This window comes from Corylus avellana, chromosome 8, assembly GCF_965113065.1.
Source record: "Corylus avellana chromosome 8, dhCorAvel1.hap1.2, whole genome shotgun sequence".
In the NCBI taxonomy this organism is placed as follows: Eukaryota; Viridiplantae; Streptophyta; class Magnoliopsida; order Fagales; family Betulaceae; genus Corylus; species Corylus avellana.
The window spans coordinates 4,836,692-4,861,890 of NC_142497.1; the positions used below are offsets into that span (position 1 = coordinate 4,836,692).

The 25,199-nt window shown below is 33.8% G+C and overlaps 1 protein-coding gene across 1 annotated transcript; it reads right to left on the reverse strand.

Moving 5' to 3' along the window:
• Positions 1-7,427: 7,427 nt before the first annotated feature.
• LOC132162782 (uncharacterized) lies at positions 7,428-14,519 on the reverse strand. The gene is made up of 7 exons (XM_088519218.1): positions 13,527-14,519; positions 13,082-13,411; positions 11,879-12,992; positions 10,961-11,769; positions 10,122-10,520; positions 9,572-9,879; positions 7,428-9,137 (listed from the first exon to the last, which is right to left on the reverse strand). The coding sequence occupies exons 1-4, from the start codon at positions 14,502-14,504 to the stop codon at positions 11,138-11,140; spliced, it is 3,054 nt and encodes a 1,017-aa protein (XP_088375344.1). The 5' UTR covers positions 14,505-14,519; the 3' UTR covers positions 7,428-9,137; positions 9,572-9,879; positions 10,122-10,520; positions 10,961-11,137.
• Positions 14,520-25,199: the final 10,680 nt, after the last annotated feature.

The following is a 25,199-nucleotide window of genomic DNA, read 5'->3' on the forward strand; positions in this document are numbered from 1 at the left end:
GCAAACCGTGTGCCATCCCCACCCTTTCGCCAGCATTCCACTCACAGATCCCATGGCTTCCGTGGGAGAGGCCGTGGTAGAGGGCCATCACACACATCAACTGGTCCCAATTCTCGACCAGTCTGCCAAGTTTGCAATAAACCTGGCCATACTGCCCTCAGTTGTTACCACAGGTTTGATTATTCTTTTAAAAAGGATAACTCACCCAACATGCAGGCTTTTTCTGCAGCATCTTCTCAGAACAACAATGATATCAACTGGTATCCAGACACCGGGGCTACCAACCATGTCACATCGGAGCATGAAAATCTCAACCTTTATTCTGATAGCTACACCGGCATAGATCAACTACATGTAGGCAATGGACAAGGTCTGACTATAAGCAACACTGGTTCTTCCAAATTAATCTATCCTAATGCTTCATTTTTATTGACCAATCTTCTTCATGTCCCATAGATTAAAAAGAACCTTTTGTCAGTTTCTCAGTTCACTCGTGATAATAATGTTTATTTTGAATTTCACCCCTCTTTCTTTTGTGTTAAGGATTCACTCACGAGCAACACTCTGCTTCGCGGACAGAGTAAAGATGGACTCTACACGTTCCCCCCATGGCCTCCTCCACCTCGGTTAGCCTTCTTGGGTGAACGTGCTTCCATGGACCGCTGGCATTGTCGTCTAGGTCATCCTTCCCTCCGTATTGTTAGTCAAGTTGTTCGTGCTCATCACCTTGCAATTCTCAAGAATAAAGTCCCTGGTCTATGTTCTGCATGTCGAATGGGCAAAAGCCACGAGCTACCATTTCATCTTTCTCCATCTGTTTCAAATTATCCCTTGGATTTAATCTTTACCGATGTATGGGGACCTTCCCCTTATTATTTTAATAATGGCAATCGGTATTATGTGTGTTTTATTGATGATTACAGTAAATTTGTGTGGTTATTTCCTATTGCCACTAAATCTGCTATTACTTCTATATTCTTACAGTTCCAAACACATGTGGAAAAATTTTTTGAACGTAAAATCAAAGCCATTCAATCAGACTGGGGTGGTGAATTTCGAGCTCTCAATCCCATTTTATCGTGCCAAAGAATCTCTCATAGGATCTCTTGTCCTCACACTCATCAACAGCAAGGTTCCGTGGAAAGAATCACCGACAACTTGTCGAAACGGGTCTATCCTTACTCACAGCCGCTTCCATGCCACTCAAATTTTGGGATGACGCCTTCCTCACTGCAGCCTTTTTAATTAATCGTCTCCCTTCCTCGGTTACCCACAATAAATCGCCATTTGAATTACTATTCCGCAAGGCTCCTGACTATAATTTCTTAAAGGTTTTTGGGTGTGCATGTTGGCCTCATTTGCGCCCTTACAACCAACACAAACTTGCCTTCCGATCTCAACTTTGTGTTTTTCTCGGGTATAGTTTTCAACGTAAGGGTTACAGGTGTCTCCATGTTCCTTCAGGTCGCATTTATGTGTCCCGTAATGTTATTTTTGATGAAAATTCTTTTCCTTTTCATACTAACTCCGTGATTGCAGCTTCTCCTAAGTCTCATTTTGTGCCTTTACCTAGCAACCTCACAGTACTACCAACTCCACTTGTCACAGATATTCCCTCTCCACAACCCTCTACTCATGCACCTCAAGTTACACTTGGCCCACTACACTCTCCCTGCTCATCAAATTCAGAACCTGTTGTGTCACCTACTGCCCATGTGCCTCCCTACTCATCAAATTCAGAACCTGCTGTGTCACCTACTACCCATGTGTTGCCGGTTCCCCATGTACCTACTATTGTACCTAGTTCCACTACTATACCAGGTGCTACTCACTCCATGCAAACAAGGTCCAAGAATCAAATCCATAAGCCACGTGCATTCACAGATGGTACCATTCCCTATCCCCCACCAAAGGCACTTCTCACCAAAATTGATGTTTCCTATGAGGAACCAACCTCATTCACAATTGCACACAAATCACTACACTTGAGGGAAGCCATGACATCTGAATTTCATGCTCTCCTTCAAAATAGGACATGGACACTTGTTCCCCGAGAGCCCCACATGAACATTGTTGGGTGTAAAAGGATCTATAAAATCAAGTGAAAATCTGATGGCACCATCGATCGCTACAAAGCTCGACTAGTCGCCAAAGGATTTCACCAACAACCTGGGATTGATTATGATGATACTTTCAGTCCAGTAGTTAAACCCACAACCATCCGGACTATCCTTTCTATTGTTGTCTCATCCAATTGGTATATTAAACAATTGGATGTAACAAATGCTTTTCTCCGTGGATTTTTGCAGAAAGATGTATACATGGTTCAACCACAAGGCTTTGTTCATCCCACTCTTCCCGATCACGTTTGTCACCTCAAAAAATCTCTCTATGGTCTTAAACAGGCTCCACGAGCAAGGTTCTCACGCCTTAGCTCTCGCCTACAGGAACTTGGTTTTGTGGGTTCACAGGCAGACACTTTGTTATTTCTTTTTGGTACCGGCGCTACCACTATTTTCATCCTCATCTATGTGGATGATATAATCGTTACCGGTCCAAATGCAGAACTAATAGCCCGTCTTATTGCTAAGCTCCAAGGTGATTTCCCAATCAAGGATCTGGGCACTCTTAATCACTTCTTAGGTGCGGAAGTAACCCCTAATGCACGTGGACTTTTTCTCTCTCATCGAAGGTACATTTTGGACCTCCTCAAGAAATCTAATATGCTATTTGCTAAGACAGTGACATCCCCTATGTCTTCTTCCAAGACCTTGTCTCGCTTTGATGGCGAAGCATTTGACGATCCCTCATTATATCGGAGTATTGTTGGTTCCTTACAATATCCCTCACTCACTCACCCAGACATCTCTTTTGCCGTCAATAAAGTTTGTCAATTTCTCCAACGGCCAACAATCCCAGACTGGACTGCTGTAAAGCGAATATTGAGGTATTTGAAACATACTTTGTTCTATGGGTTACTCATTCGCAAAAACTCAGTCTCGCAATTACATGCTTACTCAGATGCCGATTGGGCTGGCTACCCCGATGATCACCGTTCTACTGGTGGCTATTGCATTTTTCTTGGGAGTAATCTTATATCTTGGAGCTCTCGTAAACAAGCCACTGTCTCACGCTCAAGCACCGAAGCCGAATACCGCTCACTTGCCAATACAACGGCTAAAATCCAGTGGCTCCAGTCCCTTCTCAAAGAACTTGGTATATTCCTATCCGCACCTCCCATCCTATGGTGTGACAATCTTGGCGCAACCTACTTAACAGCCAATCCCATGCTTCACACCCGTACCAAACATATCGAAATAGGTTTTCATTTCGTTCGTGATAAGCCTTGATGGTCTGATTCATTTCTACCAAAGATCAAAAAGCTGATATCTTTACCAAATCTTTGGTCTCTACACGCTTTGATGTTCTCCGTAGCAATCTCAGCATCACTGAAATTCCGCTTCAATTGAGGGGGCATATTAAGACACTAGAAGATATTGTGCCACAATCCTCTCCTACACTCAAGATCACATCTGTCAAGGAGGACTCAACAAGGAAACATACAGCTGGAAGGAAATATCCAGCTCAAGTTATTGAGCCAGAAGCTTCTAAACATCAGACAAGGAAACACACAGCTGGAGATTCATGCCAAGAGTCAAATACACCTTCATAATGAAAACATTAAAAGACAAAACGCTCTAGCAATTAACATGACGCTCCTGTAATAAATTAGATTTTCAATCAGTAGGAATTTCCTTGTAAAAGTCACTTTCGTGGCTTGTATATAATGTACCACATACATTGGTTTCAAATCAACAAAGTGAGAAGATTATCTCCAAGAGAATTGTTTGTCATTATAAAGACATGGGTGGTGGTTCTTAGTTTCAATTGTTAACTTTATCCTTTAATGTCAATATTTTTTAACATGGGGTAGTGGGTAGTTTACTTAGATTGTGGGTAGTTATCTTTAGTTAAGTGGGTAGTTTACTTAGGTTGTGGGTAGTTATCTTTAGTAAAAGTAGTAATCGTTATTGTATTAAGTTTATATATATTTGTGTCATTAAAATATAAAGAGTAGAGAAGAAAGTGTTTGTATTGTTGTATTCCTCTAGCCATAAGTGCAGATTTGTATTGTGGTTACTCCGGCCCTAAGTGGAGATTATCAATTTATCTTATTGACTCTGACTAGGACCTATCAATTGGTATCAGAGCCATCTCATCCAAACCTTCATCCATTCAAACAATCTAACATCTCAACCATGACCCTGTAGGAAGAAATTGATGCGATCTTTGATAGGATAGATCAAAGGCACATTGAATTCCAGCTTCGATTTTCCAAGCCATTCTATTCACTTACTGAAAAATTGCCCAAAATCAGCTGCAGTTCCATAAACCATTGCACTTGCCGCCAGGCAGCCACACACCGCCGCTCCACCCATTCCGCTACACCGTTGGATTTTGCACCGCAACACAATTGTCTTCCCATCCCAGTTCCACATCTTCCCTTGTGGCTCAACAATTGCAAAACGAAGACGATGTGCTCTCTTCATTTGGCTCAGAACAAAAAAAACAAAAACAAAAAACAAAAAACAAAACGAAACAAAAAATAATATAAAAAGGTTGATGACGATCTTTGCGATTCTGGACGCACCTTTCACTATAGCAGTTACCGCGCTAGTTTCTGCACATCAACCTTGCGGACAAGGTTTCTCTTCAAGGGAGGGTGAATGATAGGTCTCATAGGACTCAACATCCACCGCATCATCATGGTTTAAGACATGGGTGGTGGTTCTTAGCTTCAATTGTTAACTTTATCCTTTAATGTCAATATTTGTTAACATGGGGTAGTGGGTAGTTTACTTAGATTGTAGGTAGTTATCTTTAGTTAAATGGGTAGTTTACTTAGGTTGTGAGTAGTTATCTTTAGTAAAAGTAGTAATCGAAGTTTATATATATTTGTATCATTAAAATATGAAGAGTAGAGAAGAAAGTGTTTGTATTGTGGTATTCCTCTAGCCATAAGTGCAGATTTGTATTGTGGTTACTCCGGCCCTAAGTGGAGATTATCAATTTATCCTATTGACTCTGACTGGGACCTATCAATTGGTATCAGAGCCATTCCATCCAAACCTCCATCCATCCAAACAATCTAACATCTCAACCATGACCCTGTGGGAAGAAATTGATGCGATCTTTGATAGGATAGATCAAAGGCACATTGAATTTCAGCTTCGAATTTCCAAGCCATTCTATTCACTCACTAAAAAATTGCCCAAAATCAGCCAGAGTTCCAGAAACCAATGCACTTTCCGCCAGACAGCCACACGCCACCGCTCCACCCATTCCGCATTATTCTTGCTTGAATATGAGGAGATGAATTTAAGTTGCTTGTTAATTTATTTTCTTTTTCTTTGACAAGAAAAAGAAATTCATGTCATTTGGTTCCAAAGAGTGGCAAAAGTTTCTGTGCAGTTCTTTTTTTTTTTCTTCTTTTTTTGTTAATTTTAATCCCAGGCATTATAGTATGAAGGAAGACTTATAAATTAAATGTCGTTTTTTTAAAAAAACTTTGAAAGCTACTTCTTTCTTACCTGTGATGGAAACGCCCAAAAACTAAATTAGGATTCTCTCCAGCTCATTTGAACTGGAGAATATCCAGTTAGTAATAGTGGAGGAGTATTTTTGTCTTCTCAAAAAGTGAAAAGATAAAAATACCTCTCTAGTTAGTTATAATGAAGGTGTATTTTTGTCCACTAAAAAAGAATCGGAGAGGATCCTGTTCCCCAAAGACCGGCCGAGAAAATAAAAGTAATGGTAGAAGACCTGAAGTTAATGCGGTACAATGCAGAAAATCAATCTCTTGTCAACAAATTTAGGTAATTTGGGGTACGCGAAGTTTCATGAAAATTAAGTACTTTACATAGGGTAGCACTCTGATTGAGTAATGTTGTTTTTAATATTTTTATTCTTTTTATTCTCTAGATGTGATATTATTTTTAAAATTATTATTGAATTTGCATATAACAATACTCAATCAATAGAAAGAATGAATGAATTGATTGAAGTGATATAAAGTAGAAAGAAATTTTAATTTTTTTGCAAAAGAAAAGTGAAAAAGTTATTTGTTGATATAAAGAAATGAGATTGAATTTTTAAGGAGAAAGAAAGAAAGAAATCTTTGCCAATCACTTACAACTCTCACGGTAATACACACGTAAGAACAGGGGATGACAATTGATAATAGATATTGCCTTTGGCACTTGTGCTCCTTACATCTAAGTCATCTAACAATGATCTGAGCAGTTCTTTTTTTGTTTTTTTCCTGAGCAAATACAAACAAAAGGGAAGGGTATATAGGGGGATTCTTCCCCGACATTCTTTCATGGTGAGTTGGAGAAAGACATTTATATGCGTCAACTACAATGATTTATAGTGCATGGAAAAGAAAGTTTAGTGTGAAAAGTGATAAGAAGCTTGTATAACATTAAACAAGGTACAATGTAGATCATTTGTGACGTCTCACATTGCCTATGATAGAGATGTGCTTATATGATTAGATATAGGTCTTGTTTTGCAAACCATTTCCCTTCTTCCCTCAAAGTAAATTTCAAAATATAACTTTTTTATTTTTTATATCATATCAATAACTTTTTATTACTATTCAAACAAAAAAAATTCACTACAAAACAAAATACTTTTACTTTTCATATATTTTTTTCTACTTTATATCTCATAAATAGAAAAAACTCACTTCAAAAGCTTTACCAAACATATAGGCAGCGCGTCTGCATATATGGTTCAGTCTTAACTATTCACGAACACAACAAAAGCCAAGGAATACCAATATATATATCAAGAAGCAGCCAGAAAGGAAAGGCTCAAAATTAAACGAGGAAACTTGCAGATTATAACTCCACCAATAAAGTAACTTCTCTTGTCCACGAAAGTAGAGAAGGAAATGTCGTGCAAATTTCGTTGGATTCGGGGTAATTTGTTGGGATCGAAATTACAAAAATTGTTGGGGTGGGGTGGCCTACGTGACGATGAAGTTTTATGGAAATCAAAAGTGATTTCCTATTTGTCTGAATAATTTATATTTCTTTGTATAGGCTGATTTTATTTTGTAATTTTTTTTTTTTTATTAATTCTTTGATTGAACTTTTTATTTTAACTGTTTTATTCAACTATATATATATATATATCACCGGCCGGTCTTTATATATGCTAAATACAATAGATTGTTAGGAAGTTTTTGTTGCGAGTGTTGTGTCTCATAAAAGGAAAATAGTTTGTATATTTAAGTGGACCCAAACCTATTAATTTAGGTTTTTAGGCTAGAGCAATATTTAAAAATTAATATACTCTCCTACAATTTCAAAAAAAAAATGTAAATTCTCAGAATACAAAAATAGGTAATTCATCAAATGACCGACCATTGATATAGTATTCTTCCTCAAGTGTTTTCCCTGATTAAATTTGGAAGCAAGATCCAGTGGAAGAGATGTATATAATCGTAAAATTGTATACAATTATTTACGATTCCAGAATCACCGGTACTACTACACATCTTCTTGCAAGACTTTCCAATCATCAGAGCATCACTAGCATCATAGCTTACTTTATTGTTCAGACCAGATTTCCTAAATCCTGAATTAGCTGGATCCAATCCATTAACTTTTGCAAAATCTTCATCCAATTCTACTTCGGTGGGCTTGATCTTGATCATCTTCATTCCATTATGATTATCCTTCTCCATATGTGAGAAACAGGGATGGGGCTAAAGGAACCAACATTTTTGTTGCTGCCAATAATATCCAAGCTTGTATGTATTGGACCATTTTTTTTTTTTTGGAATAAATCTCGTCTCATTATAATACCAATAAACATCTAGAGATAAACACTCTAAAGAGAAAGAGCAGAATGCTCTAAAATGACAATATTTGAAATACAGCTGGAAATTTCCTCTATCCAAATACAATTCATTGATTCCTAACTACTTGCTTGGCTAGTCCATGTGCCGCTTGATTCGCATCCCTTTTAGTATGCATGACCATCCAACTCCTTCTAGAGTTTAGAACCACCCTAATATCTGCCACAATTTGTCCATGAGCGCACCAATTCCAAGCTGAGGCAAGAATATCTTGGACCACAATCAAAGAATCACCTTCTAGCACCACGTCATGCAAGCCCAAATCACAACAAAATTCAGCAGCTCGTAATGCTCCAACTGCTTCCGCTATTGCTGAGGGATGTAAACAGTTTAAAGTTTTGCTCAGTGCAGCATGTATTAATCCTTTATGATCCCTCACAATAACACCCAAACCCATACAATTGTTTTTAGTATCAAGAGCCACATCCCAATTCACTTTAAATCTTCCAAAAACCGGTGGTTTCCATGACCCAGGAGCCTCCACCCCACCATTCACATTGCTTCCCTGCACACACGGATTCCCTTGAAATTGTAAGAGTAATGCTTTTGCCTCCTGTATCAAACTATTTGGATGAGAAAATACCCCTCCATGCACTAAGACGTTACGTCTCATCCAAATTTTCTTCGCTAAAACCGCAAAAATGCAGACTTCCTCCTTACAACACCAAATCGCAAGTAAAAGCAAAATAAAACAAAACAAGAGACAATTTTATGAATAAAGCTTCCTTTTACTTATTTCCAGAATCATAGCAATTAACTTATGAAGGTGAAACTGAATCTAGACAAAATGAGAAGATACAAAAAGGTAATTGAGAATGACTACACAAATTAAGGGCCCAAGAGGCCACATTAAAACAGATGGTTTGGAGGGTTGCAATGCAATTCTCCTTGTTACGTCTACAAATGCTCTTTCTAATGATGCTAAGCAAGCAAGGAACAACTCTGTGTTCTCCCATTTGTTCAATGGCCTTCTAAAGGCTTGAGAGTATTGAAAGGATAGTCAACAACTCTTCAGAATCAAGGAGAAAAGAAATGAACAAAGATTCGTGAAAGTGTATCTGCTATTGGGAGTCCTCCATAGAGTCATTCCGATTACAAGATTGAGATCTTAAATCCTTGTCATCTTCCTTTGACTCAGACTTTGATGATCCAGAAACAAAAACAGAATCCTCAAGTGCCTCAAGAAAAGACAAACCAGTAAATTTGACTGTAAGAAAAGAGGAACGACAAAATAACCATGAGTTAATGAGTGGATAAACCAAACAAAAATTACACAATACACTCCTAAATAAGGTAATATAAGACCTTTTTTCTTCTCTCTTATTATTATTGTTTTTTTTTTTTTTTATAAGTAATGAATTGTGCAGACAAAAAATAAAATCAGCATCAGCCACTCACACGTTTGAATCCAACAAAAGCTTTTTTTGACAAACATGCAAGTATCCTATAGTGTCAAGGACCGTTCTCAACATCACCTTGCTAAACACAAATAAATAACTCAAACCTACAAGCTTTCTTCTACCCTGGAAATAGTTCAAAACTTTGCTGAGCTCCCTATGATTTGATATGGAAAACAGCATAAACAAGCAAACATAATGAAGATGAAGAATTTGACTTATATATTAAGAACATAAAAGTTACCAGTACAACATGCATGATAGAGTTCCAAGAAGTGGAGCTTCAAATTATTTAGTAAGTGGAGAATCTACTCGTTAGCAAAAAGTTGAACTCTGCAGCAATTCCAATATATCGTCCGGAGTAAATTGACCTTGCATGTTATAAGCAATAGAACTCGTAAATTGGAGTATGAAGGTAAAGTACTAATGGAAATAGGAACTCCAGACTATTGTATACCTCAGGTAAGTATAATGCTAAATGGTGTGCTAATGGCACTGTGCGGATGAATGGCATTATCAAATCAGGTTTCAAAATATCACTTAGTCCCAAGCCTAGCCGACAAAAGAAAAGAAAAAATTAAATCCATATGTTAAGAAAAAATAAAAATACATAAAAGTATGACTACGACCTACTTCACCATGTACCCACATTAAGTTATTCACTTATCCTATTTTCTGGTTTTCCAAAAATTAATTAACCTAATTACACTACCATATCAGTAAACAAGAAGCCGGCCAATATAAATGATCTGGCCAACAAGGCCTACCATAGAAAACCAACATCCTTCAATTACCTTTATAAATCTACTGCCACCATGTCATACTCTTTCAATATAAATCACTAATTTTAACTATCTTGAATCATATGGCACAAGGGACTATGATGACAAGAGTTGCTTCTTTTTTTGATTCGTAAGTTAGGCACACACACCAAATGAGTTTTGACAATCTTTTTGTCAATGCACTACCGGTCACACTAGCAACAAAAAATATCATATAGAACCATGGCTATTGACAGGGGATTTTTGCAACAAGCTTTTAGAAAGCGGCCCAAGCAACTGAGGAATGGCATCTAAGACTCACAAAATGACGGGTTTTTGGCAACAAGCTTTGAGGAAGCAGCTTAAGCAACAGAGGAATGGCATCTAAAGGCTCACCAAGAGTGCCAGAACACCGCCAAACCCCCCTCATATCTGCTTCACAATAAGAACACCAAAAAACCACCATAGAGACATTTTATCAAACACCACGTACTAATGCTGAATTTCACTCTATATATGTAAAAGAAAACTAAGAAAGTACATATCATGAAACCAAGGAAGTTTATTGAGCTGGTTCGAGAAATTTGACAATAATAAATAAAATAAACAAAGCAAGAATTAACATAGAGAAATATGACTTTGAAAAATCAGAATATTATCATTGTCTTAAATCTAAGAAAACTTAAAATACTTTGAATTCCTAGAAACTTTGTGAGCAACCAAATAGAAAGAAACGAATGAAGAAAGAGGAAAAATAGCAACACAAACCCATATCACCATCAACACCAAAACAAGAACAAAATTACCAAATATCAAAATTAAGCCTAAACTCAAATAGACGAGAGAGAGAATGGGTAAAATCAGAAACGCACCACTAAAACTCTTGTACAGTGTCGAAGTTGTAAAGCTACGGAGTGAGGTGGCTCTGTGTTCGCTCGTCATTCGTGCGCTATTCTTCTCCTTTTCTTTGTCGGTTCGTGTCTAATCCTCTGGGATGGAAACGTCAACGTTTTTCTCTTTTTTGTTTTCTGACAATTAACTGACTCAATTTATCCAGATGCTACAACATTAGATTTAATTGGGCCTATGACGTCGAGATGTAGCAAAAGTCTGTTGTACAAACAAGAAAAAAGATTCTCAAAACTTTCGAAACCCAAAGCACGTGGAGAAATGGTGTTGAGAAGTTGGTACAACTCGGAAGCATCATTCTTATCACGTACAAAACGCGCCCCACACTCCTTTACCTCAACATTCAGGCTGCCTGTTGTAATTGAAGCCCCAATGAGGAATCCACCCCGAGTCATCCTGAACCACTCAAATGGTATATACACCCAAAATCCGTTTGGCCCAACAGAAGGGACTCCAGGGGCACAAAGGACTAACGGTTTTGTAACATCAACTCCATTGACTTGATATTGAAATTGACAAACAAAGTTGGGAAAATTACTATTACTGCCATCAAATGTTGTAGAATTCGAATTCCCCTTCCACTCATCGACCTTTCTTGGATGAGTGTGAGGCTCATGAAATTCATAAACAATAAAAACAGCATACCCCTTCCACCACTCATCTGGGCCCAAATCTGTATGGATTTGAATTGTTCCAAACGAATTAGTGCTTTTATCGTTGAACCACTCTGGGATTCCTGATCCCACCAACGTAGGGCCGCATGCTATAGGAGCAACATATTCGAACTGTAAAATAAAAACCGAAGAGAAAAAGATGTTAAGCTATATATTACAAAACAATATTATAACTTAATTTAGTGCATGTGTTAAAAAAGAGATCACTATATAAGAGTCTCACAATTTTTTTACTCCATAAAGGACTTTGTGGATGCAGATGTATGATCTTGAAGGGTTTTCCATCATAATCAAAATACGCTTGTACAACAGAGCAATCAATGCTCCTTAATTTTTCATTTGAAGTCCTCCACATCTCCATTTCCTTATAAAACAACTCCAGCGATGTACAATTTTTCACACTAAAATATCCTAATTTCAATGGAAGCTTCGGCAGTACTTCAAGACAACTACAATCATCCAACTCAAGTTCACAAAGGCTAGAAAGTTGAGCCAAACTATCTGGTATCCTTGTAAATTTGTTCCCACGTAGGTATAAAGAAAAAAGTTGGGATAAGCAACTAAGATCATCAGGGATCGCTCCATCCAATAGGTTGCAATAACTCAAATCTAGCGTATCAAGATTCGATAGTTGCGAGGTGCTGTCTATTATCCTCGTAAATTTGTTCCCAGACAAATTTAAATCCTTCAGTGAGGATAAGCAACTAAGATCACTAGGAATTGCTCCATCTGATAGATTAAGATAACTCAAATCTAGTTCTTCTAAAGAGCTTAAACTTGAGAACGAATTTGGGAGCAAAAGACTTATCATGGCATCTGGTCCACTACCTATCGGAAATTTCCTTGTAGCACCACTTCCACCTACAACAAGGCGCTTAAGACATTTCATACCACTCAACAGGTTCTTTGGGATTTTCTCTAGTCTTGAGCAATTAAATATACATAGAATTTCAAGAGACAACAACCTCTTAAATGATACTGGTAACTTTTTTATGGCAGTCCCGTCCAAATAAAGATCTCGCAAAGATGTCATATTACCCACACTATCTGGAATTTTGTTGAGTCTTGAACAGCCAGAAAGATTAAGAACATTAAGAGATTCCAAGCTGATCATCTCGTTTGGAAGTCTCTTAAGACGTTTGCAATCTTTTAGATACAAACATTTAAGCCGTTTAAGAAATCCAATGGACGGGTGGACTTTACACAAACTTGTGCAATATGAAAGCTCTAGTTGCTCAAGATTTGGGACTCCGCTCAAGTCTGGTGTCTCGATTAAATTTTTAGAGTGACTCAGACGAATGCGTTTCAATTTGTCAAAACTCTGTTATATAGAAGACCAATAAATAATTAGATAAAATGAACATGATTAAAAGGAAGAAGAAAATACATTTGTAGAAGCCAAAATATTACCTTCCTTCCATCCCACAATTGTTTGATGCAGCTATTAGGCATTATGAGCTCAACAAGCTTGTTTGATTGGAAACTGGCCGGCAAGGATTCTAAAGGATATCCCCACCATTCCATAACGCATAATCCATTGCTTAGCATGAAATTCGAAGGATCTCCATGCCATTTCAAAGTGCGTAAATCATCAAATACTTTAGAAAAACTTGATTCAATATAAGGCTTGCCAATCTCAAGCATTTGTAATTGCTTCATCTTTGAGAAGGCTTCAACATTTAGTCTCTCTTGTTTCTGTAAAGGTAATTTTAGGACAATGCCTCTAACCGCATCAGTTCCCTAATAACCAACAAAAATTAAATTAGTAAGTATGGTGGAAATATTTGGCAAATACTTACAAGAATCAATATCAAAAATTTACTTCTCTATGTTTGTGTCTAGACTAACCACTTACACTATCATTTGTCAATACACGAATGACATCCTCGTTACACCACAGTCTACTGCATTCACCAGGCTCCTCCTTAGTAGACTCACAACGTACTATTTTTTGACCCATTTTTTGTAACAAATCGTGCATCTGCAATCTTCCCCATGACATAGTTATAAGAGATTTGTCCACAAGAACTCTAATATTGAGGTCCGGATAGTAACCAAAACTTTCTAGTTTGTATCTGATGTCATCTATGCATGCTCCATTGAAGAAACATGCAATATCTAAAAACAATTTTTGCTGGAAATCCTCCAATCCATCATAACTTATTTTAAGTTTATCCAAAATTTCTGAATTGGGATTTTCTTTTAGTAGATCCTTGGCACACTTCCATTCATCCATTGTTTTACCAAATAAGAGGGAACCAAAAACTGTAAGAGCTAAAGGAAGGCCTTGAGTGTAATTCACAATATCCATAGACAATTGCACAAAATTTTCCTCAAGATGGGGTTTCTTGAAGGCTTTCAAACTAAATAATTGTAAAGCTTCAGCATTATTCAGCAACTTAACATTATAGGTATCATCCACATAACTGCTCAACAAATGCAGATCTCTGCTTGTTATAATGATTCTACTTCCTTGACCAAACCAATCATGACTCTTTGATAATGCTTCTAGTTGGTCTTCTCCATCCACGTCGTCAAGAACAATAAGAACCTTTTTATTACGTAGTCTACTCGCCATCACTCTGCTTGCCGCATGTTCATTCCATATATTTATTTCTCTTTCCATTAGGATCTCATAAATAAGTTGTTTTTGTAGATTAACTAGACTATGAGTTCTTGTTTCTTCTCTAATATTAGCAATAAAGCAACTAGCTTCGAATTGATGAGAAATTCTTTCATAAACGGCGTTTGACAGAGTTGTTTTGCCAATTCCACCCATCCCATAAATCCCTAAATAGCGAACATCATCCAATCCCATACTAAGTAAGATCATAATTTCCTCCACACGGGATTCTATTCCAACAAAATCCCTGGAAACAATTGAGAAGTTATGACTCAATCCACTAAGTATCCTTCTACTAATTTCTTCGACAACGGTTGATTCGTGCCTATAAGAAAGATAGATCAGCTATAGCCATAGAGAGAAAAAACGCTTAATAATATTGTACAATGTTAATCTTCATTCAGCAAAGAAATGGAAAATCTCAAACCATGTGTTTTTCACCTGGTTTGAGAGTGTGCCTAATATTATATTTAATTATTTGTATGCTTCTGGCATTCCCTTATTCACAGTTAGTTTTTTGCTTTTATCTTCACAATTATAAGATAAAGATATCACAAATAGACAAATTAAATATATTTACTACATAATGTTGCTTTTTTTAATGGAAGAAATTCTGCACGAAATGTGAATTTGTGTGACAATGATATATAGAGGCTAAACCCTAAACCCAAATATTGTTTATTTGTAAGATATAATTTGACCATGTCACGATTTTTATGTGATTCTTGAATTGTTATGAGTACTTTTTTGTTATAAATTTCTTTATTATGTTAACTAGCACATAACCCGCGCTATGCTTGGGATTTTTCATTATAATTTAATTTCAAAAACTTAAATGCATTTCATCTTACTTTTCATTATAAGTTAAAATAGGTGTGTGGAAAAATCTATCACGCTTCTTTTAATGAAAATACATACTAAATGTTACACACCAGTGCATTACTGAACATCTGCTTTTTCTTTTTTGAAGTGTACTAAACATGTATTTAATGAAAAATATATATATTAAAAAAAATAGCAAGAAGAAATCTTGAATTCTGATTATCAAAATATAAATAGAAAATTAATAGGAAACTCTGATATTGTTGCCATAAAGTTCTAATCATTTCAAAAAAATACAAAGTAAAATAAACAAAATCTTCTATCTTCTTTTTAATACAAAATAATATACATATTTCACTCAATATTTAATGCAATCAAATAAATATCTTCAACACTTTCAAAAAATGCTAGAAAATCTGAGTAAATCACAAAAAAGAAAAAAATATCCAATAAAATATTCAAATGAATTAAAACATAAAATCTTATTGGTGTGATACCTATTATATTTCAATACAAAGAAACTTTCTAGAGAAACAAACATAAAAATAATCAATTTACTGTCTTGAAAAATTTATACATTGATACACAAAGATAAATCCAAGCAACAAATTTTCAATTAAATAGAAACCATAGACGGAATCAAATCCAGTGCAAAAATAAACAAAATCTTTTTATTTTATAAGTACCTAATAAAACAAAATATTGCACTCAGCATTTAACGCGACCAGATAAATTCTCTCAGGTTCAATGTTTAATTATCTTTTTAGTGTTTTGAAAGAGTTTCTATTCTTTTATTTCTTTGCACAAAAATCAAATAAACACACTATAATCTTCCATTAGCCCACTAAAAACAGAAAAAAATAAATAAATAAATAAACAACCTACAAATACAGTTAGTACTCAATTACAATTGTTTGAAGAGGGTTGTGTTATTCTTATTAAGGGTTTGTTTGAGATTGTAGTTTTAATAAGTACGATTTTAAAAATTGATTTTTTATTTTTTTTAAATTGCGTTTTTTAAAGGTTAAAAATAAGAATTACTTTGGGATTGAATTTTTAGGTTATTATTGTTGAAGAGTGGAGAGAGAAAAAAAGAAAAAAAAAAAGTTAATTCTTGAAGTTGTAGTTTTTCTCAAATAAAAAACATACACGTACATAGAAGATTAAGAAGAAGAATTATTTTAACTTGATTTTTTAGGTTGTTGTATTTGAAGAGTTGAGAGAGAGACGTGGGAAGAGAGGGAGAGAGAGAGAGAAAAGAAGTTAAATAGCTGAGAGAGAAAAAAAATTTCGAAATAATTGAGAGATTTTATTTTGTAGGCCTTATTATTATTATTTTTTCTCAAATTTTCAGAATCTGAAAATCCTCTCTATCAATTTTTTTTATTTAAATGACATGTAGGAGAGAAGTTGGCCATAAGTTGGATTTATGTTGTGACCTTAACATTTTCCTTTTGTAGATAATCTATTATTAATCAAATAGTTTTCCAATGGCTTGTTGTTTAGAAAAAAAAAAACAATTCTTATTTTAATCCATAAAAAAATTAAACATGTCAAAATATTTGTTCACATATGTATAATTTATAATGAAAATAAGTATATAGAGAAAAAAAAAAATAGGGTTGAGGAAAATCTGAATTCTGATTATTAAAGCATTAATAAAAAATTAGAAGAAATTTGTGATGATATTTGTGTGATATTTATTATATTTTAATACAAATAAAACTCATATGATTCTGAACATTTACAAATAAATACAGAGCAAAATAACAAATCCTTTTTTTTTTTTTTATAACTACAAAATAAAACAAAATCTTTCACTCAATAACAAATCCTCCATTAAATATTCATATGAAAAAAAAAAATTATAAGACTCTTAATTTCAATTTATTCCATATAAATTAAAATATGTTAAAATATTCTCATATGAGTAGTTTAAAATTAAAATAATAGCAAAAAGAACACCTGTGGACTTTGATTATCAACACATAAGTTTCTAATATTATTGGTGTGATGCCTATTATATTTCAATATAAATAAAAAGTCATATAATTCAAAATATTCTAAAAAAAATACAAAGCGAACTAAACAAATATTTTTTGTGAATACAAAATAAAATAAAATCTTTCACCAAACATTTAACGCAATCAAATAAATCTTCGCATGAGTTTTAATGCTTAATGTTTCTTTAGGTCCCGTTTGGTTTGCAAAATAGACTCATTGGATTGGACTAGCTAACACTAGGTATAGCTAGTCCTTTGTTTGGTAACACTTTATTCCTGGGAATAGTTTATTCCCATGAGACTACTAATCCCATACACATAGGGTTAGCTAAGCCACTAAAAAATGAGTGGCTTAGCTAATCCTTTCCTGTGAGATTAAATTAATTGTATAAATTGCCACAAAAAACTCCACTAGTGGGATTTTTTTTTTTTTTTTGGAAAGAAATACATTCCAATTTCATTGATAATAATCATGAGCATAAAACTCTTATATCACAGGAGTACAAAGTCCTGAAAATGCAAATTATAGCCGAAGCTATAAGAATACAACATCACCTAAAATCTCCGCTAACCTATGACTAGTTTTCAGTTGAAATAAAAGATCTGCATAAGACAGATGCAATCCAATGCATAGGTAGCGCAAATTCCTCCTCGACCCAAAAGCCAGGATGAAGTTCACGTCCACAACTCGAAGGTCTGAACTAAAATTCACATCCACGATCTAAAAGATCTGGACCAAAGTTTAGTTCACATCCAAGCAGGCAGATTGAAGGGCCAAGCCATATTACAAAATAGAAGCAAGAAAACTGAAATAAAATGTGGGCGAACCAAGGAGACAGAGCCTTATTAGTTATTACAAGCAAATAATAGGAATAAAATGCATACAAGGAAAAAACATGAACAAAGACAATACAAGGAAAATAAAACAAACGGGAACAGGCACAGGCAGCGTGGATGCTGATTGTGCACTCGCCGGAAGCCGACACCTGAAGGGAACGATGGAAGCTCGACGCGGTGGGGACGCGGAAAAAGGCCCAAAACAGTGGACGGAGGGTGGTGAAACCAATCGCCAACTGGCTGGAAAACCATCGCAGCAGGGGACGTTGAAGCTCATCGCTGAAGGGGCACGAAGAAAGACCCAGCAACGTACGGTAGGCGGCAGAGCGGGTGGAGGAGATCGGCGGCGAACACAAAACAAAACTGGAGGGAGTTTGAAAGAAACCCCCAAAATCAACACCCACATCGAGTGGCACACAGGCAAGGCTACAAAAACATCACACCAAAAACACAACAAAAAAAAAAAAGAAAGGAAATGAGCAGAAAATAACCCGAGAGCCCCGCCAAGGACAAAAGTGGAACAAAGAGGAAGGGGCGGCAGAGAAAGGGTAAGGAGGAGGCAACTCGGGCCAAGGACATCAATTAAACTACTGGCACTTGGTGCAAGGGTAGGCGAGGGGGAGGAGGGAGGCAGCAAAAGGCCATCCCTCCTCCCCTCACCATGGGAGAGGGGGCTTACCTGAGGCTGCGGCACTAGAGAGAAAGTGAGAAAACCCTAATCCCACTTGTGGGATTAAATTTTGTTCTCTCTCTAATTCTTCTATATTTCTCTCTCTCTCTCTCTCTCTCTCTCTCTCTCTATATATATATATATATATATTTCCGTTTCTTTTTTCTCTGTCTCTATATTTCGTTATCTCTTTTTCTATTTTTTCTCTGATTCTTCGGGTACAGTTTTTCTACAAGTGCAAACGATTTTATTTTATTTTATTTTTCTCTATGTTGTCTCTCTTCTCTGTACCTTTTTTTTTTTTTTTTTTAATTCTATTTTTTTATTTCTTTTGATTCTTTGTATCGTTTCTCTCTGATTTCTTCTCTCCGTTTCTCTATCTTTTTTATTTATGTACCTTTTTTTTTTATTCTGTTTCTCCGTATCTCTTCTTTCTCAGTTTTTTTTTTCTTTGACGAAGAAACAGAATCTGCAAGGTTTTTATAAAATACAAATATATAATCTGTTTTTTGATTTCTTTTGATTATCTGTACATTCTCCAACTATATATTTTTTTATATATAAATAATTTTGTAGCATAATTGCAAAAAAAAAAAAAAATGCCACATACCTGACATAATTAAAAACAAAAAAGAAAAAGACGTTATAGTAAAGTTGTTTATGTTTTAAAAAATAAAATAAAAAAATGAAAGTCCTTAACAATATAAATTGTATTTGTATTATAAGGGTATTTTAGGAAATTTGATCACAATATGATTCCATTCACCAACATATTGCATTGTACCAAACGAAAGAATATGATTAGTTAGTCTATTTCAGCGTTACAACCAAACAAAGGAATATGAATAGCTAATCTATTCCACACTTTTCTATTCCCAGTAATAGCTAATCATTTTTCCAATAGACTAGTCATTCCGCGAACCAAACGAGGCCTTAGTGTTTCAAAAGTAATTATATTCCTTCTATGCTTCGCAATCAAATAAATATGTACCTTTTTTTGCTTTCAAAACCAGAAAAACACTTTAATAAAGGGCAGAAATTGATCGTGTAGATCAAATAAAAAAAAAAAAAAAAAAATCTAGTAAGACATAAGAGCCTTTATTTTAGTTTAATCCATATACTAATCACGTTTAATCTTTGTTCCCATAAGTATATATGATTTAAAATGGAAAGTATAAAGAAAAAAAAATAGCAAGAAGAATACATGGATTATAATATAGAAAATTAGCACAACCTTTAATATTGTTAGTGTGATAACTATAATATTTCAATACTAACTTTTGAATATTCAAATTTTTTTTTTTTTTTTTTTTTTTTTTTAAAAAAAGCATTACTAATATGGTTAATTTGTTTAGAACTAATGAATACAATTAAACCTATATGGCCGAATTTGTCTGGGTTAATTTTTTATGATATGTTTTAATTTATATGGGTTAAACTAAAATTAAAGGAGAGAGAGAAAGAGAGAGAGACATGTTATATATATTATGATTTTTGACTAAACATATTAATACATAATAATTTCATTTATATTATTTGTTTCCTTATTTGATTGGGACATTAATAATACTTAATTTATTGAATATTATTAATGTCCCAATAATACATAATTAAAAACAAAAAAGAAAAAGACGTTATAGTAAAGTTGTTTATGTTTTAAAAAAATAAAGAATGAAAGCCCTTAACAATATAAATTGTATTTATATTATAAGGGTATTTTAGGAAATTTGATCACAATATGATTGCATTCACCAACATATTGCATTGTACCAAATGAAGGAATATGATTAGTTAGTCTATTTCAGCGCTACAACCAAACAAAGGAATATGAATAACTAATCTATTCCACACTCTTCTATTCCCAATAATAGCTAATCCTTTTTTCCAATGGACTAGTCATTCCGCGAACCAAACGAGGCCTTAGTGTTTCAAAAGTAATTATATTCCTTCTATGCTTAGCAATCAAATAAATATGTACCTTGTTTTGCTTTCAAAACCAGAAAAACACTTTAATAAAGGGCAGAAATTGATCGAGTAGATCACATAAAAAAAAAAAAAAAAAATCTCGTAAAAAATAAGAGCCTTTATTTTAGTTTAATCCATATAAATTAAATCATGTTTAATCTTTGTTCCCATAAGTATATATGATTTAAAATGGAAAGTATAAAGAAAAAAAAAATAGCAAGAAGAATACATGGATTATAATATAGAAAATTAGCACAACCTTTAATATTGTTAGTGTGATAACTATAATATTTCAATACTAACTTTTGAATATTCAAATTTTTTTTTTTTTTTTTTTTTTTTAAAAAAAAGCATTACTAATATGGTTAATTTGTTTAGAACTAATGAATACAATTAAACCTATATGGCCGAATTTGTCTGGGTTAATTTTTTATGATATGTTTTAATTTATATGGGTTAAACTAAAATTAAAGGAGAGAGAGAAAGAGAGAGAGACATGTTATATATATTATGATTTTTGACTAAACATATTAATACATAATAATTTCATTTATATTATTTGTTTCCTTATTTGATTGGGACATTAATAATACTTAATTTATTGAATATTATTAATGTCCCAATAATACATAATTAAAAACAAAAAAGAAAAAGACGTTATAGTAAAGTTGTTTATGTTTTAAAAAAATAAAGAATGAAAGCCCTTAACAATATAAATTGTATTTATATTATAAGGGTATTTTAGGAAATTTGATCACAATATGATTGCATTCACCAACATATTGCATTGTACCAAATGAAGGAATATGATTAGTTAGTCTATTTCAGCGCTACAACCAAACAAAGGAATATGAATAACTAATCTATTCCACACTCTTCTATTCCCAATAATAGCTAATCCTTTTTTCCAATGGACTAGTCATTCCGCGAACCAAACGAGGCCTTAGTGTTTCAAAAGTAATTATATTCCTTCTATGCTTAGCAATCAAATAAATATGTACCTTGTTTTGCTTTCAAAACCAGAAAAACACTTTAATAAAGGGCAGAAATTGATCGAGTAGATCACATAAAAAAAAAAAAAAAAAATCTCGTAAAAAATAAGAGCCTTTATTTTAGTTTAATCCATATAAATTAAATCATGTTTAATCTTTGTTCCCATAAGTATATATGATTTAAAATGGAAAGTATAAAGAAAAAAAAAATAGCAAGAAGAATACATGGATTATAATATAGAAAATTAGCACAACCTTTAATATTGTTAGTGTGATAACTATAATATTTCAATACTAACTTTTGAATATTCAAATTTTTTTTTTTTTTTTTTTTTTTTTAAAAAAAAGCATTACTAATATGGTTAATTTGTTTAGAACTAATGAATACAATTAAACCTATATGGCCGAATTTGTCTGGGTTAATTTTTTATGATATGTTTTAATTTATATGGGTTAAACTAAAATTAAAGGAGAGAGAGAAAGAGAGAGAGACATGTTATATATATTATGATTTTTGACTAAACATATTAATACATAATAATTTCATTTATATTATTTGTTTCCTTATTTGATTGGGACATTAATAATACTTAATTTATTGAATATTATTAATGTCCCAATAATACATAATTAAAAACAAAAAAGAAAAAGACGTTATAGTAAAGTTGTTTATGTTTTAAAAAAATAAAGAATGAAAGCCCTTAACAATATAAATTGTATTTATATTATAAGGGTATTTTAGGAAATTTGATCACAATATGATTGCATTCACCAACATATTGCATTGTACCAAATGAAGGAATATGATTAGTTAGTCTATTTCAGCGCTACAACCAAACAAAGGAATATGAATAACTAATCTATTCCACACTCTTCTATTCCCAATAATAGCTAATCCTTTTTTCCAATGGACTAGTCATTCCGCGAACCAAACGAGGCCTTAGTGTTTCAAAAGTAATTATATTCCTTCTATGCTTAGCAATCAAATAAATATGTACCTTGTTTTGCTTTCAAAACCAGAAAAACACTTTAATAAAGGGCAGAAATTGATCGAGTAGATCACATAAAAAAAAAAAAAAAAAATCTCGTAAAAAATAAGAGCCTTTATTTTAGTTTAATCCATATAAATTAAATCATGTTTAATCTTTGTTCCCATAAGTATATATGATTTAAAATGGAAAGTATAAAGAAAAAAAAAATAGCAAGAAGAATACATGGATTATAATATAGAAAATTAGCACATCCTTTAATATTGTTAGTGTGATAACTATAATATTTCAATACTAACTTTTGAATATTCAATTTTTTTTTTTTTTTTTTTTAAAAAAAAGCATTACTAATATGGTTAATTTGTTTAGAACTAATGAATACAATTAAACCTATATGGCCGAATTTGTCTGGGTTAATTTTTTTATGATATGTTTTAATTTATATGGGTTAAACTAAAATTAAAGGAGAGAGAGAAAGAGAGAGAGACATGTTATATATATTATGATTTTTGACTAAACATATTAATACATAATAATTTCATTTATATTATTTGTTTCCTTATTTGATTGGGACATTAATAATACTTAATTTATTGAACAATTTATATGGAAAACTCTTGAAATATAATTAACGCAATTAATTACGTTCATTAATAACCTATTTTTTAAGTGAAAAACTAGTTAAAAAATTATGCTTTAAAAAACCAGTTTAACCTTTTAAAAAAAAATAGGTTCACACTACATGTCACAATTCTAGACTATCTCTAAAGAGTAATTCAGGTATTATATAACGTCACATGTCGCAATTCTAGACTATCTCTAAAGAGTAATTCGGGTATTATATAACGTCACATGTCGTAATTCTCTCTAACTAATGATTCGGCTATTATATATGGAAGATAACTTCTATAAGGAGGTGGTTTACACCACCTCCTTTGTGCCCACCAATGAACATTTGACAACTAGGATTATTACACAAACTAAAATAAGATACAAAACACCCGACTAAAAAACTCTTTCTCCCAAAAGACCCTCATTTTTTCCTCTCCCTCCCTCTCTTTCTTCCTCTCAATCTCTCTCCAGCGGCGAGCTCTCCACCCTCACTCCCTTTCTCTCTCTCTATTCTCTCCCTCTCCTCCATCTCTCTCTCCGGCGGCAGCAAAGGTCTTGCCATTGAAGATGCCAAAGTCCAATACGTCGGAGTCTAGCCTAGATTTTGCCGAAGACCAGACGCCGGAGCCCACCCAACGATGGAGACCAGACGCCGGAGCCCACCCGACGCTGGAGCCTAGATTATTTGACACTAAAACCATATCCAAAAAGAACGAATTTATGCACTGAAACTTATAAATTCAACTTATAATTTCCTACATGATCTTAATACAGATTGTAGTGGTTTTCTTTTTTTTTTTTTTTTTTGCCTTTTACAAAAACAAAAATTTTGTCTCGACCAAACCAACTTTTTTTCTTCGACGATGAGGAGAGAGAGAGATGGAGCACCGGAGAGAGAGAACTGGAGAGAGAGAGAGAGAAAGTGAGAGCACTAGAGAGGTTTGGTCTCTAGCAACTCTGGGCTGGGATCTGGTGTCTTCTCTGGTAGCTTTGAGCTACACTCCGGCACCTTCAACAGTAGCTCTGGGCTAGGCTTGGCAGTGGTCACTGCTGCCGCCGAAGAGAGAGAGAGAGAGAAAGAGAGAGCACGAAGAGGTGTGGAGAGAGAGAGAGAAAGCGAGAAAATTATGGGTTTGAGGAGAATTCTTTTTTTTTTTTTTTATGATGGGAGAAAGGATTTTAATCTGGTGCTTCACATCTCATTTGAAAGTGTGTGATTTTCCTAGTTGTCAAATGCTTATTGGTGGGCACAAAGGAGGTGGTTTGGTGGTGTAAACCACCTCCTTATAGAAGTTATCCTCTAATTTATATATAGAAACTCTTGAAATAAAATTAAAGAAATAACCGGTTTTTAAAGTTAAAAAATCTGTTCAAAAATTATATTTTAAAAAATCGGTTTAGAATTTTTTATTTTTTATTTTTAAATGGGTTTATGTCCCATGTCACAATTTTAGACTACCACCTTTAAAGAGTGAGATTTAGCTTTTATATATATATATATGATATGATTTTATTATGTTAATAAAAAATCAAGAATCTAAATCATTTTTATGTTTTTAACTTCTTCAGATCATCGTTGCTTGTGGTACTTTTTCTACAAAATCTGAGTTTTCATGATGATGATGATGCCAATATATGATTTTAGCTAGATCCAAAAGAGAAGGAAAATGAAGCAAAAAAAAAGAAGGAAAAGATAGATGCTTCTGTCACTACAAATACACAGATAATTGTTAATGAGGAAAAAAAAAAAAAATAGAGACTAGAACTTTCTTTGGAGAGGTTGGCAGAAATTAAAATTTCCCAATGTCCAAACAAACTGAAAGTTGTTCTCAATATGTTTGACTATGAAAGTAAATAAAATTTGCCACGTTAATCCATGAAAGAGTCGGTCAAGTTTTAGTGTAGCAAATTATGATCAATGATGATACTAATTTAGAACAAAATTTGATTATTTTGCAGAAATTTTCAGCTTATTATCTATGCTCACACTAAAAGCATTAGAGAAGACTTTAATG

Coding starts and splice junctions, on each gene's coding strand:
- LOC132162782 (XM_088519218.1), bottom strand. CDS start 14,504: ATGATCTTACTTAGTATGGGATTGGATGATGTTCGCTATTTAGGGATT. Junction 12,993..13,081: donor AATTGTGGGATGGAAGGAAG/GTAATATTTTGG, acceptor TCTATATAACAG/AGTTTTGACAAATTGAAACG. Junction 11,770..11,878: donor AATTGTGAGACTCTTATATA/GTGATCTCTTTT, acceptor TCGAATATGTTG/CTCCTATAGCATGCGGCCCT.